Source organism: Nannobrachium achirus, assembly GCF_963921795.1.
Source record: "Nannobrachium achirus genome assembly, chromosome: 7".
NCBI classification, from domain to species: domain Eukaryota; kingdom Metazoa; phylum Chordata; class Actinopteri; order Myctophiformes; family Myctophidae; genus Nannobrachium; species Nannobrachium achirus.
Window position 1 is genome coordinate 20,595,723 of NC_137816.1, and position 15,951 is coordinate 20,611,673.

Genomic DNA, 15,951 nt, shown 5'->3' on the forward strand with positions numbered 1-15,951 from the left:
ATCATTTCACATCACGTCGCAAACAGCAGTAATCAGAGAGAAAGCGACATGGGGGGGTTATGGCAAACAGAAGCTATTGTCACGCAGCAAACGCTCCATGCACAAAGATGTCATGCAGAGGACACACAACCACGCATCCTCTGAGACAGAGACAACACCCCACACACACACACACACACACACACACACACACACACACACACACACACACACCATGCCCTCTCTCTCTCACTCTCTCTCTCACTCACACACACACACACACGCACGCACGCACGCGCGCACGTGCGCGCGCGCACACATATCGATAACATTCATATGAAGGCATCTTGATTTGCAATTTTTTTCATGCTGGTGGACCTGCGTAATATTTTGCTTTTGGAACAGCCTAGAAAGAACAAGCTCAAATCGATGCATGCTGACACGTTAACTTAAAAAACAAAACAAAAAACAATCTGCAGACACATGACAACACACTCATAACCAATGATCTATAGATAAGTCTTGCATCGTCCAATGCACCCCTGCACTAAGAGTATGTCAACGCAGTCAGCTGCCCTAAGAGTAGCAGTAACACAGGTGTTAAGTCAAATGCAAAGTACATGTCCTGTAGTTGCTGGTGATGCATACATGTAACATATGTAACAGTTGTAGGAGGTGGTGTGAGGTTTGGGAAATAACTAATTAGTGACGCATTGTTAGCTTGTAGATCAACTATGTTTTGTTGCTATTTTTGAATTACAACAAAGGGGTTCAACATGATGCCTTATAGCTAACAGAACATGGGTGGTCTTTGCAGGGCTTCTAGCTAACAGAACATGGGTCGTCTTTGCAGGGCTTGATGTCTCCTTGCAGAAGCATGTTCATGACAGCCTTGGTCAGGTAACTGGAGGTTCCTCTCGTGCCCACCGGCGGGGTGTTGTAGAACGCCTCCATGTTGTCCTGCAACAGACACGGATACGACATATCTTACCATGTGCTCTAATGGAGTGGCTCTCAAACCTTTTCATTTCCAAAGGCCGGAAGTGATGAAAGAAATGAATGTTCTTCTCTATTTTGGACATGCTCAAAAATGTGCTAAAGTGCATATGCTTTGAGCACTTCAGCAGGTAAAAATAAATAAAAAATGGCATCATTGTTATCAACATAAGAAGAGTGCAGAAGAAGATGCAACAGCAAACAGCTGATCATATTCATAATATTACTGTGATCAGCTGTTTGAAAAATTGGGTTAGGGTTACAAAAATCATGGTGATCCAGGAATCGCAATAAAGAAGATATTTGAGCAAAACTGACATGGGTTGTGTCCAATAATCTGGGAACTCATTCAGTTAAAAAATAAATAAAATAATAACTCTCAGGGGCTGAGCTCATTTCCATCCCTGAATAACAGGATATCCTTCTTGGCTGTGCCTAGTTATGCTAATGTGCTTGCTCAAAGGCCTGCCCCCGAGGACGGCACATTATTCAACTCAAAAAGCGATTCTGCTGGAAGATTTTTTTGTTCCATTTTTCATTGCAAATTGAAAATCTAAACTGTGATTTATACATATACACTGGCACGCAACCAAGAAGAACTCAGGCTTAAACGTTGGCTTCAGCACTAAATGAGTACTGCTTTAAGGAGAAGTATAAGCGTCAGTCATATACCGTAATTGCCGGACTATTAGCCGCGGCTTTTTTCCCATGTTTTGAACCCTGCGGCTTATACAACGGTGCGGCTAATATAAAGATTTTTACAGCCAACGGCCAGTTAGTTTGTTTTACAATGGTCTTTAACAAGGATTTATATATAGATTTATACAGCTAACGGCCACCAGGGGCGCTCTAGCGGGAAGCAGGAAGGACACCTGCGGCTTATAGTCAGGTGCGGCTTATATTATGTAAACATTTTTTATTTTTTCTAAATTTTGCTGGTGCGGCTTATATTCAGGTGCGGCTTATAGTCCAGCAATTACGGGTAGTCATACGCAGTATCAATCAATTCAAACAATATTATCAGGTAGCCATGGTTAAACGTGTTAATTTATTCTCCACACTGATTTAGAGAGGCACCAAAATTGAAGTGTATATCAGTAGTGGCAGAAGAAATAACATTTTGACTGGGCAAGCGAAGTTTCGAGGGGGCAGCGCAGCCAACACAGGAAATATTGCAAGGTAATAGAAAAAAAGGCCTACCAAAGAATACATTCTGATGATAAAATGAGTGAATTTGTCCTTTGGACAAAATGTTCTCTCCATCAAAGGTTGCTCAGATTGGACACATCTCCCAGTTGGACTAAAGGAGAGAGCTCCACACTCATAGCATTCAAAGGACAATGGAAAGTGATAAAATAAAAACAACCTGTGAGTAGTTTTACTCTAAATAGGCAGGCTTTCTTAAATGTTTCATGAATCTGATTTAATTAATCTTGCTGTTCTATTAATTAATGACCCACACATAGTGAAGTAGTGATGCTTTTCATTTGTAGCAGTTAAATTGTATCCGATTTTGAAACTCAGGTGAATGTTTGGTCCAAATAAAATCTACAATTTTGTGCGATTTCCTGACTGTGGGGGCAGCAGTGGACAAGAGTTCAAAATGGACGTACAACTGCCCACTTTGCCCAATACGGTTTCACAGCTAGTAATGTATATTAAGAATCAGTTGTGACTTGAGGCTATGGAAGGCCTGTAACAACATCACCACTTTGTGCTACCTTCTTCTCTATGCTTTCAATTAACAAACTTCACGACCACTTTACCTGCTTCTCTATGCCTTCAAAGCGACTCCGATCCTTCTGGAAGTCATTGAAGGCCTCCTTCACCAGGTGGTCCAGGTCCACTTTCTCACCGAACTCCAGTTCAGGGTTTCTCTCCAGCAGGATGGATATGACCATCATCAGCTGAACAGAACAGAAGACAGTGGAGAGCTTTAGAAGCAATGGAATGTAATATCCATGGAATGGACTCTCATTCAGACAGGTTTTTATTTGATACAACCACAGAACACACTGGAGAGATTTAGATCAGTGGTTCTCAAAGTCCTTTGGGGCATTGCAAGGGGTCCCCAGCAAAATGAGTTACATATAGATACAGCATCAAAATCAGTTCAACAACTTTAAACCTATGCTTAGGCTATTTTTCAAACAATCTTGGAAGAATATGTGAAAAATATATATTTTAAACATTTTAACACCACACATCTTGTATGGGGTGGCAACATATTTTCAGATGGGGGGGTCAGGGGACAAATACATTTACGGGTCCTTGACATTCTTATGATGTTTTCTATTTGATTTAACCACAGAAATCACGTAGAGAAGTGCAATAAGAAGAAAGAAGAAAGCACTGTATGTCCAGGTCAATTCGCTATGATTACATTTCGTCACCGTTGGGCATTCCTTGCTTCTCCATATAACATTTTTGGAGTAATGTCCTACTATTTCAAACTACAGTGTAACACAAAAGATTCAGTGTCACTCACAAACACTGCAGATTGTGAGTTTGTAGGTTGACTTAATAATAACGGCAATGTATCCATCGGAAAACACTGTTTTTTCCCCCCATTACCTTACACTCAGGTTTCCACCTGACAGCAATGATTTGTAGTCAAGCTGGTCACACTAAAGCACCCTCTTCTCTTCCAATCTTTCATGACATGTACTGAACTGAAACAGCTCTAGTCGAGGTTGGAAACAAACTTGGAAGGAATAATAATAATAAAAAAAGTTGGAAATGTTGGTTTGTAAACATGACCTGAGTTCCATGGGGAAAGTACTGAAATACATTAATATGTTTTTCTTTCTTTTATATGTATATACCTTGTATATGAATGAATGAAAGATCCATAATGCTTTTCATGACATGGTCATATTTTGAGCCTCACCATTACATTAACATTATCTCTGAAAGGTGTGTGCATGCACGGAACGGCTGCTAATCTGTTGGCAAACCGTGACATTCATATATATTTATAATCTTTAATGCGCTTCAATTTTTTATTTTTTTGTCAAATTACAATTTTGTGAAAGCTGACCATGAGCTTATTTATATTTTGCACGCATGTTGGTTCAATTGCATATGCCAAGATGGGCTCAGACAAGATAATGCGGGTGATTTGGTGTCAGAAACAACCCTCCTGAGTATAGGGAGGACGCTCCGTACCCCATCCTAGATCGGGAGTGAATGTCTGGTATGATTATCCTCTAGTACAGTTCAACGATACAATCTTAAGTCTCTGAGTTGCTCACAGGACATTTAGATTATTTTCAAAGATGTTTGATTGATTTATCTGGATATTTGTCTGGATCGCTACTGTCCGAGTGGAATGGCACCGACTCACAGGGGGATTCAACCGCGACCGATAGAAAGACAGTCTAAAAGGAGACAGTCATGAAGTGAACTACTTGTGATGCGTAGGACAGCTGACAACTGTCTATAACAGGTCTTCAGACATAATACCACCATTCATCACCACTGCCAGTGTTGGGAAAGTTCACTTTCAAAATGAACTAGTTCAAGTAGTTCATTTCCTAGTTCATAATTCTACATTTTGAACTAAAGTTCATGGTTCCCCAAAATGTTACGTTGCTGCAAGCTATTATTTGTCAAAATTATTGACACAGCCCAAATAGAACCACACACAGCAATTACCGTATTTCATCCAACTTAACATTGAAGTGCCCACGATATTTAGGTGCCCACCACTAGTGCCCAGTCTTCCTGCACCCTCATAATGACTGACCACTCACTGACTTTTCATTTAGACCACCAGGATATAGTTGTAATACATGATAATAGATTCTATTGTGTTATAACGTGTTATAAAGTGTATTATAATTATCATAGTAATACATTAATACTTTATAGTGTATTATAATTTAGGATAGTTGTAATACAAATTTATATTGTATTATAATCACATTTAAGGGTCAATTTGTTTCTTACCAATAGGGCTACGTTTGTGTAATGGAAAATGTAGATATTTTTATGTGGTGTGGTGTGGTGTGGTGCTAAAACTGCAGTCAAAAAGGGGCTTATTGTGAAGTCAGAGGTTTCTAATCGTCGTGCCCATCCGCATGTTTAAGCGTTGGTTAAAATAGCTGCTCTACAAGCTCACGTTGTCTTGTGGATGCGACGTGTTGTGAGCTTGCAGATCAGCTATTTTCGGCATGCAAAACACGTTATGCGGCGAAGTAGTCAGGCTTTACTTGCGTTGCGAGACGTAACGAGGAAGAGAAGCGCCCAGCACACCGAGGCGCTCAGTCCGCTCACATATCAACTTTCGCAAGGTCTTCGAGTCTGCAGCTGGGTGTTATTGGAGCATAATGTGAAATGTGAATGAAAAGAAAGACGCGAGGACAGAAGACCGCGGACCGAACGAGCCGACGAGCACCGTTCAAGGACATCAAAATGAACGCGTTCGACGATAGCGTTCATCAAGCGGAAACAAAGAACGTTCAGTTCACGTTCGCCCAAAATATGAACGCGTTCGTGAACGATCGTTCATTGAACGCGTTCGGGTACAACACTGACCACTGCACATTAAAACCGGCTCAGTTCGTTTACATCTGCTAGTCAGCCATACTGCAACCCAGAGTCAAAACCAACAAAGGGTCAAACTCGTTTTTCTGCTATACCACCAAAATGTGGAAAGCCTTACCGAAGGCCATAAAGGAGTGTGGATCACTAGCATCCTTTAAAATTGCCCTGAAAAACCACTTACAGGCAGCAGCCGTTCGCAACTGGTAAAAAAAATGAACCTAGCCCAACCCTACCCTCCCCTGCCCCTTCCTTGTATATACTGTTTGTTTAGACTTACTGTTTTGTTTTTTGTTTTTCTTTACATATCTACTGCATAGTACTGTGTTCTATTTGTCTGTCATTCAATGTTATATGAGATACTTCAATGGTTTCCAGTGGAAATAAGCTTAGTCTTTTCATGGATCTCCTTTTAGTAGACCTTGTACCAGTGAACTGTACCGTCATGAAACTGTACCTTTTCCTATGCAAACTTCTAATAAAGTCTTCAATCAATCAATCAATCTGATCATGTGAGATGAAATGACATGAGGTGCTGTGTTCGGGGCAACCCCGATAATCTTCATAAAATCCCATAGTTTTACCAGATTCTTCTGACAATAGCGACGTCACCCTTGATTTAACAATCATATGCCATTATGTCAGCTAGGTACTTAGAAACCATAGAAACAAGGCAAACCAGTGCTTCTTTCTTGGATATTTTGTGGGTAAATGTATTGTATGTGTGATATAAGAAAACTGATTGATATTGATTATCTGGTGTTGATTATCAATAGCCGTTGCATTGTTGATATGTTGTAAATACTTGCACAGTTGCACCTGTTGCCAACTATGCCAAAACAGCCGATGAAGCTCCCCCCATATGATTGTATTTATGTCTTAAAAGGTCTAAACACAAATGGTGGATTTGGCCATGCCCCAAAATACCTGTATGTGTGTCTCAAAGAATATTATGATTTTAAAAATCCTGTATTGTCAGTCCAGTGTGAGCATGAAATATGCTGCATAAACAGAGACGGGTGGAGTAGATTTAAATTCTATGTTAGTAAATCTTTTTACCTCCACTATGATCTGTCTGTACTCAGGCAGTACGATGTTCTTCAGCGTGTCCTCTATCAACAGGGAGAAGTTCATCTCATACATCGTCATGTCAGACAGAGTGGGTTGCTGTGAGAGAGAGAGAGAGAGAGAGAGAGAGAGAGAGAAAGAAAGAGAGAGAGAGAGAGAGAAAATTAGGTTCATTTATCATTATGTATCGGTCATTGTGTATGATCCCTCAATTCTTTATTCTTCTTCATCTTTCAATCAACGTGATTACGTTTTTGCCCGGTGGCAGGACAGATGTTCCACCAACCTGCAAAACTCCCACTCAAACTGTTCACACTGTTCAAAGAAACTCAACGTCACTCCCACTGGGGTACAATAGCAAACTTGTGAACTTAAAGAGTTTAGCCTGATTCACACTTGGAAGTGTACCAGTGCCTTGTGAGCTTGTAGACTGGCTATTTTGGGTGTGCAACATGATGCGCGAGCAAGTGTAAAACACAATACATGCTCCTTCTGAAGTTTTCAGAAAGGGAGGTGATCTCCTTCTTCTTTTGGGTAAATCCCATCGGCAGTGGCGTAGCCAGGATTTAAGTAGTGGCTGGGCCTGGCTGAAAGTGGGAGGGTCACAGACGCACAGTTTTTAACTGTTTCACTGCCAAGAATATATATTTTTTAAAGATTTGTTTTTGGGGCTTTTATGCCTTTATTGATAGGACAGTAGACTGACAGAAAATGGGGGGAGAGATGGGGAGTGACACGTGGCAAATGTCTTCCGGATCGGGAATCGAACCGGCGACGCTGCCAGGCATCCATGCCTATGTGGCAATGCCTAAGTGGTATGCGCCTGCCGCCTGGACCAGTAGGCCAGCGGGCACCCCAACTGCCAAGAATATTTAAACAAACTACTAACCACTGCCACTGTTTTTCCATTCAAGTAGTCACAGAATATTTTTATATTTTTCACAGACATGGACACACTTTCTGTGCTTTGCCTTAAAAAGTGACTAGTTTGAATGCAATCCATAGCTATCTGCGATTGAAGAATGCACTGTTTTCACCAACATGAGCGAGAACACGGAAACAGAAAAAAAGCCGATTCTGTGAAAAAAAAAAAAAAGAAAAAAAAAAACGGGAAGCGGATGGAGATCGATGACGTCATTTCTTATAGTCCACTGTGATTCCATTTTTTTTACAGCAGATGGGTTCCCAAACTTTGATTATTTTTAGGGGAGGGATTTTTCTTTTATATATATAAAATATATATATATATTGTAGGAAAAGGGATTTTTACTTGAGTCGTGACCCATAAAAATGTGTCTGTGACCCACAAATGGGTCCCGACCCAGTGTTTGGGAACCAGTGGTACATGGCATAGTAAGCCACATTTGATACATATCTATTCTCTTCATGCTTCAGCTTGTAGGAGGCGGTACACTGCAAGTACTTCCTTCCAAATCCTTAACATACTCCCTAATTTCATAGTAATTGACTGATGAGTCTTACTGACTGAAGTAAGAAAAGAAAATGTCTGTGTAAGACTGGAAGAAGTAATTAAACTATTAAAAATATCAGGGGGCGTGCCGGTGAAGGCAGTCGCTGCCAATACAAATGAGTTTGCCAATATCTTACAGCCAAAATAATAAAAGGCTTTTAAAGTTATACCATGTAACTTTTTTGAGCGGTGGTCACAACGCTCCTATACGTGGCCGTGTGTGTGGGTCTGTCTGTCTCCGTCCGTCCGTCCGTGTCTGTCTGTATGTAGTCTACAGTACCTTTTTTGACCACACATGTTAAGGGAGGGGCGCTGTTGTTCAGGCCAGACCAGACACACCACACACACACACACACACACACACACACACACACACACACACACACACACACACACACACACACACACACACACACACACACACACACACACACACACAAGGATGGATACCAGTGGCGGCCTGAGTGACATGCATTTTATTATTAATATTTTGTTTAATATTGTTTTAATATTTTTTATAATATATATATACAGGTATATATATATATATATATTTGTTTTGCTGTTGCGCAGCCTCCACGACCACCGCTCAGTTCACACGGGTGTGATTTTTTATAAAACAAATCTTAAAATGGTCCTAACTGTTAAATCGCTAAAGTTTTAGAACCCCCACTCCGTTATTTTCAGCTTCAAAAGCCTTCTCTTTATATGTTTTCTATGAGCCGTGAGGGGGGGAGAACTTCGCGGCAAAATGACGCCATCATACTACCGGCCAATCACAGCGAGGGTTATACACTGCCGGCCAATCACAGCGCATCTTGGAGTGGGGTCGCTAGGGCGGCCATATTTGTAGTCTCCCGTGTGTCCCTATACTCGGGTGCACGGTGAAGCATGGGTGAAGGAGTGTATCTCCGGAATGGCTGAACGCACAGGAACCAGGGACCCCTCAAAAGATAGATCTCAGCGAGGTGGAGGCAGACGCGGGGGTGTGAGAACCGAGAAACGGCCGAAAGACGCGGACGTGACCGAGGTTTGCTATAGAGCTACTGACCACAAGTTGAGCAACTTACACAGTATAGCTTTAAAATGTGGCACTGGAGATTTAGCAGTTTAATTACTACTTTCCATATTGCATGGATATACAACCCGAACGTTGCAAGAGCACCTCCTTTCTGACATTCATTTAAGACAAAAATGATTGATCATTAAATTAAACATGCTCTGAAGAAGTTCAGTACTTCGTTGCCTTATGAGAACCTGCAGTGTGTAAAGACTATTCTAAAGAAATTGCTTTATTATTGGGAGATTTACGCTATCTGTCGCCTAAGGGCGAGGTTGCGCCATGTCTTGGCCATCTGGCCAAAGGGATTTGGTTCCCCTGGCATCACAGGGATCTCCATATATGGCAATAAAAGGGATTTGGTTCCCCTGACATCACAGTGATTATACTGTATATTGGCATTCACAGATATGGGCTTAATATTGATGACATCAAGGATCTCCATATATGGGCATAAAAGGGATTTGGTTCCCCTGGCATCACAGGGATCTCCATATCTCCATATATGGGCATAAAAGGGATTTGGTTCCCCTGGCATCACAGGGATCTCTATGTATGGCAATAAAAGGGATTTGGTTCCCATGACATCACAGCGATGTCAGAGCGTGATGTCAGAGCATGAGAGTCAATCAGCAAAAAAGACAGATAGGGTCAAGATGTGGCGGTTCTGATACTAAACTGCGACCTATACAACACAAAAAATCTTGTGATGATACGAGTGTGATGTTCTATAAAATAATGATATTTGCTATAACAACGATGGATGATTGGAGGCAGGTACCTGTGGAAGGTGAGCTATAATAACGATGGATGATTGGAGGCAGGTACCTGTGGAAGGTGAGCTATAATAACGATGGATGATTGGAGGCAGGTACCTGTGGAAGGTGAGCTATAATAACGATGGATGATTGGAGGCAGGTACCTGTGGAAGGTGAGCTATAATAACGATGGATGATTGGAGGCAGGTACCTGTGGAAGGTGAGCTATAATAACGATGGATGATTGGAGGCAGGTACCTGTGGAAGGTGAGCTATAATAACGATGGATGATTGGAGGCAGGTACCTGTGGAAGGTGAGCTATAATAACGATGGATGATTGGAGGCAGGTACCTGTGGAAGGTGAGCTATAATAACGATGGATGATTGGAGGCAGGTACCTGTGGAAGGTGGGCTATAATAACGATGGATGATTGGAGGCAGGTACCTGTGGAAGGTGAGCTATAATAACGATGGATGATTGGAGGCAGGTACCTGTGGAAGGTGAGCTATAATAACGATGGATGATTGGAGGCAGGTACCTGTGGAAGGTGAGCTCCGGCCACCGTGATGCCGTTGGGCGTCCTCTCCAGAATCTGCCAGACCCGGTCATAGAAACCCAGAGGAGTTCTGTTCAGAGAGCCGTCGATCTGACGCCTGTTCAGCCAAGACCTGTAGGAAGACCCACATAACAAGACCACCATTACCTTCTAGACCTGTAGGAAGACCCCCATAACAAGACCACCATTACCTTCTAGACCTGTAGGAAGACCCCCATAACAAGACCACCATTACCTCCTAGACCTGTAGGAAGACCCCCATAACAAGACCACCATTACCTTCTAGACCTGTAGGAAGACCCCCATAACAAGACCACCATTACCTCCTAGACCTGTAGGAAGACCCCCATAACAAGACCACCATTACCTCCTAGACCTGTAGAAAGACCCCCATAACAAGACCACCATTACCTTCTAGACCTGTAGGAAGACCCCCATAACAAGACCACCATTACCTCCTAGACCTGTAGAAAGACCCCCATAACAAGACCACCATTACCTCCTAGACCTGTAGGAAGACCCCCATAACAAGACCACCATTACCTCCTAGACCTGTAGAAAGACCCCCATAACAAGACCACCATTACCTCCTAGACCTGTAGGAAGACCCCCATAACAAGACCACCATTACCTTCTAGACCTGTAGGAAGACCCCCATAACAAGACCACCATTACCTTCTAGACCTGTAGGAAGACCCCCATAACAAGACCACCATTACCTCCTAGACCTGTAGGAAGACCCCCATAACAAGACCACCATTACCTCCTAGACCTGTAGAAAGACCCCCATAACAAGACCACCATTACCTTCTAGACCTGTAGGAAGACCCCCATAACAAGACCACCATTACCTCCTAGACCTGTAGGAAGACCCCCATAACAAGACCACCGTTACCTCCTAGACCTGTAGAAAGACCCCCATAACAAGACCACCGTTACCTTCTAGACCTGTAGAAAGACCCCCATAAAAAGACCACCGTTACCTTCTAGACCTGTAGAAAGACCCCCATAAAAAGACCACCATTACCTTCTAGACCTGTAGAAAGACCACCATAAAAATTACCTTTTTGACCCGTAGAAAGAACACCGTCAACAACATCGTTGCTGTCGGGCAGAAACCTCCTATCTCCATATTCAGACTTTTGCCGGGACACCAATTTCATCCAATCAGGGGAGAGACCAACCCATCAGAAAATTCTGTTTAATAACCCCTAGACATAACTAAACTAGAAGCAGTATCTTTGGGCCACTTAGGGACCACGGATCGGCGATCCGATTTTGGATTGTTTTTAATCAAATCTAATTGATTTATACTTCGGCAAAGACATCGGGAATAATCTGGGAAACTATGGCTTTGGCAGTAAATTAGTTAAGTGTGTCTATGGGTTTTAGAAATATTGAGCCATTGAAAAGTATTAAACACTTTCACTTTCACTTTAAACATAAAAAAAAACAGTCGATCTGCAACACGTGAGCTTGTAGATCGGCAAGTGTTGCTCCTTTTGTGTGACACTGTAGTAACTAGTTAGTATGACAAAGTAGGACATTCATTTATGAAAAAAAAAATAAATAAAATAAAATAAAATAAAAAAGTTTAAATATGGAGATAAGAGGTTTCTGCCCAACAGCAACAATATATTGTGCATTTTGTCACGCATACAAAGTTTTCAAGTTTGGCACACAAGTGAAGTTTTGCAGTACTCCCTTGGTACTTTCAAACAGTTTTCGATCCATTTCCCATTAGTCTCCCTCTTATGTCCGAAACAGAGACAGAAGTAACAACAAATCCATGGAGAGAACAAAGCAAGACTTTAAAGCAATTCATTGAGCTGCCAATGAATTGTTGAGAATGATGCAGAGGGGACTTTTTATTGCACTGTTTGGAGAAATGGTCACAAGTTATGGCCATTTGAAATGTTAGACACTGCAGTACAGTATAGTATAGTACTTGTATGTAGGTGTTCTAAATGCCTTCCCTTGATGTAAGGTTACTGTTGTTGGTATGTGTTGTGTTGTTTTGTTTTTGTCTTCATGTGGGGACTGAAATTTAGCATTCTTGCTAAATCCAGTGTATTTACATTGCATTTATGTAGTGTTCATTAATATGCATTGTCCCGTCTAAATAAACAAATCAAGTAAAGTAAAGTAAAGTGAGGATTGGAGCAATGGTGTGGCTGTCATGGCAGACCCCTGAACAGTGTTTGTGTCGAGTTTGGAACACGTCCTGGACCGTGGCTTAGCGGTCTGGGCACCTAAGCTCTTAAGTACTGCATGTCTCCCCCATCTCTCTCTCCCTGTTTCCTGTCCATCTCCACTTACCAGTATAAATAAAGGAAGAAACCCCCCCCCCCCCCCCCCCCAATTAAAATATAATAAAAAATATGGGGACTGCCCTATAGGTCGAACTCCCGTTGGGTCGAACAGCGTCGGCAGGTTAGATAATCACCCGCGTCACGGTTACTGAGGTTAGGTTTAGGGTTAGAGTTACAGTAGGTATAGTTTTACTGAGGTTAGGATTAGGGTTTGGGTTAGAGTTTGGTGGTCGATCCAAAGGGTGTTCGACCTAATGACATGTTACCATAAATATATATATATATATATATATAAAGTTTGGTTCAGATTGGAGCAACAGTGTGCCAGCAATTGGAGCAATCAGGAGCCCCTGGGAAACAATAATGAATATTGTCATGGCAGACCCTTGAACGGTGTTTGTGGCCAGTTTGTAGCTGATTGAAGCAACAGTGCGCAATTTTCATCAATGCAGAGACAATGACATCCTGATCGTTCCCATTATAGTGCAGCTTCACAACTGATTCTGAACACAACACAGTGATGTGTGCAGCTTTGCTCACAAACTGCACAGCTAAAGATTGGACAGGGAGGCCAAACTGTTATTAGACTGTCTATATCTGCCCTGAGCCAGGTCACACAGCACTTCGACAGAGGCTGATGAAATCCACACGTCTTCGGTAGGATTGGCAAATCCCAAACCATCTCTAAGCTAAACATAACCATTCGTGGGGGCGATACTCAGACTGGGAGTAAGTGGTGCCTGAGAGACTCAATTCACTTAACCATAATCCCAAGATTCCTATTGAAAATATGTAGGACATTACTTTATTAAATCAATTCATTTATAAATTGACATATTGAGATTTCTGCCCAACAACAATGATATGTATTGGTAGGTGGAGATGTTTGCCATAATCATCTGATATACGACTAGACTACACCAGACTAGGCTATGGGGAGACAAATCTTTGGACAATTTAACGTAATGGAATTACAGCTATGTGGCATCATGCTATAATCGATACAGGACAAACAGAATGTTGCAATAGGTACTGCAATAAGTGTGCACAGCCCCTACATCTGCTTGCAATAAGAGTGGCTGTACTTTGACATTATTTCTTAGATGAAAGAAAACAGACCTGATTCCTACGTTCATGTTTATCACAGCCCAGGGGACCAAGTAAGATTCCTTCAGTCTCTTCTTTGTTTGAATGCAGAAAACAGTGTGTGTGTGTGTGTGTGTGTGTGTGTGTGTGTGTGTGTGTGTGTGTGTGTGTGTGTGTGTGTGTGTGTGTGTGTGTGTGTGTGTGTGTACTACTATGGTACACTGTGCCATATGTTCCCTCAAGTGGAATTTGAGAAATAGATGTTGTGAGGACCATTCTGCAGAGACATGGCTGTTTTATGGTTAAACATGTTGATATGAATCATATGTTTAGAATTAGGAAAAGATCCAGGTTGGGGTTAGGATTAAATATTTTAGTGCAGGGGTCTTCAACGGGGGCCCCGCCAAATCTTTGTGAGATAGGATAATTCTTTTAAATTAACAACTTAACCCTTGCAACCCTATTCTGAGGAGAACTTTAGCCAGAAATAGCAGATCTACAAGCTCTCAACGCCTCGCACTAAGGCAGATAGGTGTGGTGTAGAGGTCAAAAAGAGCAGACCAAGTACAGAATGAAAGGTCAAGTTTAAAAATAATTGATGATTTAAGTGGTTAAATGTCTGAAAAAACACATTAACACAAATCCAACATAGACTGATGACAGTGCTGTCAAACAAGTATATGAATCTATGAAATCGATGAAAATCGGCATCACCCATTTATAGAGGGGGTCCCTGCTTCATCGCTCTCTCAGCTAAGGGGTCCTTGTCCTGAAAATGTTGACAACCCCTGTTTTAGTGGTTAGGATTAGGGGCAGCGTGGCATGTTGTGAGATTGTAGATTTTCGGCTACTTTTCAGCTGTCCTTGAATTCTTTGTGAATCCTCACAACAAGTATGTTATATAAATTGTGTGTGTGTGTGTGTGTGTGTGTGTGTGTTTAGAGGACCTGCCGGTGTACTGCGGCTGCAGCACGTCCAACAGCAGCTGTTTGACATCACTGGGAGACAGCTGGTAGATGTCCTGAGGAGACATGTCCCCCGCACGGATCTTCAGCTCGTGCTTCATGGCCTGGACAATCCACCTGACAACAACACACAACACCACAACACATACACGATGACACAAAAATACACAACAATACACCACAACCTTCACCTTCTTCATGGAATATTATGTTTTTCTTTTTTTTCCTTTCTAAATCTAATCAATGGTTGCATGCACTGTCTGGGGTGGAAACCTTGTATGTCAAATTTTGACTATTATATTAAAAATACAAATAAAACATTTAAAATAGCGAGAATAGCTGATCTACAAGCTTGTGTTGTGAGCGTGTAGATCTGCAATTTAGATCTGGTATTTACAATTAACCCATTAAGACCAGACGTCAATTCTACAAATGCCTTCTAAAGTAGTAGTTCTCACTCACACTTTCAAGATTCTCCAAAAAATGTTCAAGTAACTACAGTATCTTACAAAACTGTGCATTTGCTGTGAGAAATAGTTATCCATAGCGCACATGAAAGGTTGGCTAAGGATAAACCTTTGAAACAAATGGCAGCAATATTTCAATGTTTTGCATTCACTCTGTCTAAAACCTTTGGGACAAATAGCAGCCAGCAACTTTTTCAAACCAGTTAAAAGGTTTCTCTCTCTCTCTCTCTCTCTCTCTCCCTCTCCCTCTCTCTCTCCCTGTCCTTACCCGACTCGTATCTTCAGCATGCCGCGGAACAGCTCAGGGTTGTTGGAGATGATCCAGCCAATGTGGATGACCAGCTCTTGCTGGAGCACCGCTTCCCTCTCGCCTCCCTGAGGAGAACACTTGGTGTAGATGATGCCTTTAATCACGCCCGGAGACAGCGGGTTGGAGATCACCTCCTCCTCATGGCCGAACAGGCCCAGGGTCACCTGGCCGCCGTGCACACACACACACACACAGGATAAAATGTACACCAGAGCAAGGGAGAATTAGAGGGTTGATGCTTTGTTTTGAGTGTGTCCATGCAAGGGTCTACACTACAGTATGCAGGGTTGCCAGCTGCCTGAAAATAAATACAAATACGCGATGCATGTATATGAGCGGTTTGCGTGTCATTGATTGAGTCCCCAAAAACAAGGAA

General features: G+C 42.0%; 1 protein-coding gene across 3 annotated transcripts in view; it reads right to left on the reverse strand.

Annotated features, from left to right (window-relative positions):
- Window positions 1-220: 220 nt before the first annotated feature.
- The window catches only part of phkb (phosphorylase kinase, beta), a 176,315-nt gene continuing 160,584 nt past the window's right edge, over window positions 221-15,951 (reverse strand). For all 3 annotated transcript variants that reach the window (XM_080729974.1, XM_080729976.1, XM_080729975.1), the window contains exons 26-31: window positions 15,534-15,739; window positions 14,781-14,915; window positions 10,418-10,547; window positions 6,580-6,687; window positions 2,742-2,882; window positions 221-939 (exon numbers count right to left, since the gene is read on the reverse strand). In XM_080729974.1, coding sequence (XP_080586100.1) covers window positions 802-939; window positions 2,742-2,882; window positions 6,580-6,687; window positions 10,418-10,547; window positions 14,781-14,915; window positions 15,534-15,739 — 858 coding nt within the window. In that variant the 3' untranslated portion in view covers window positions 221-801. The remainder of the gene's footprint in view (window positions 940-2,741; window positions 2,883-6,579; window positions 6,688-10,417; window positions 10,548-14,780; window positions 14,916-15,533; window positions 15,740-15,951) is intronic.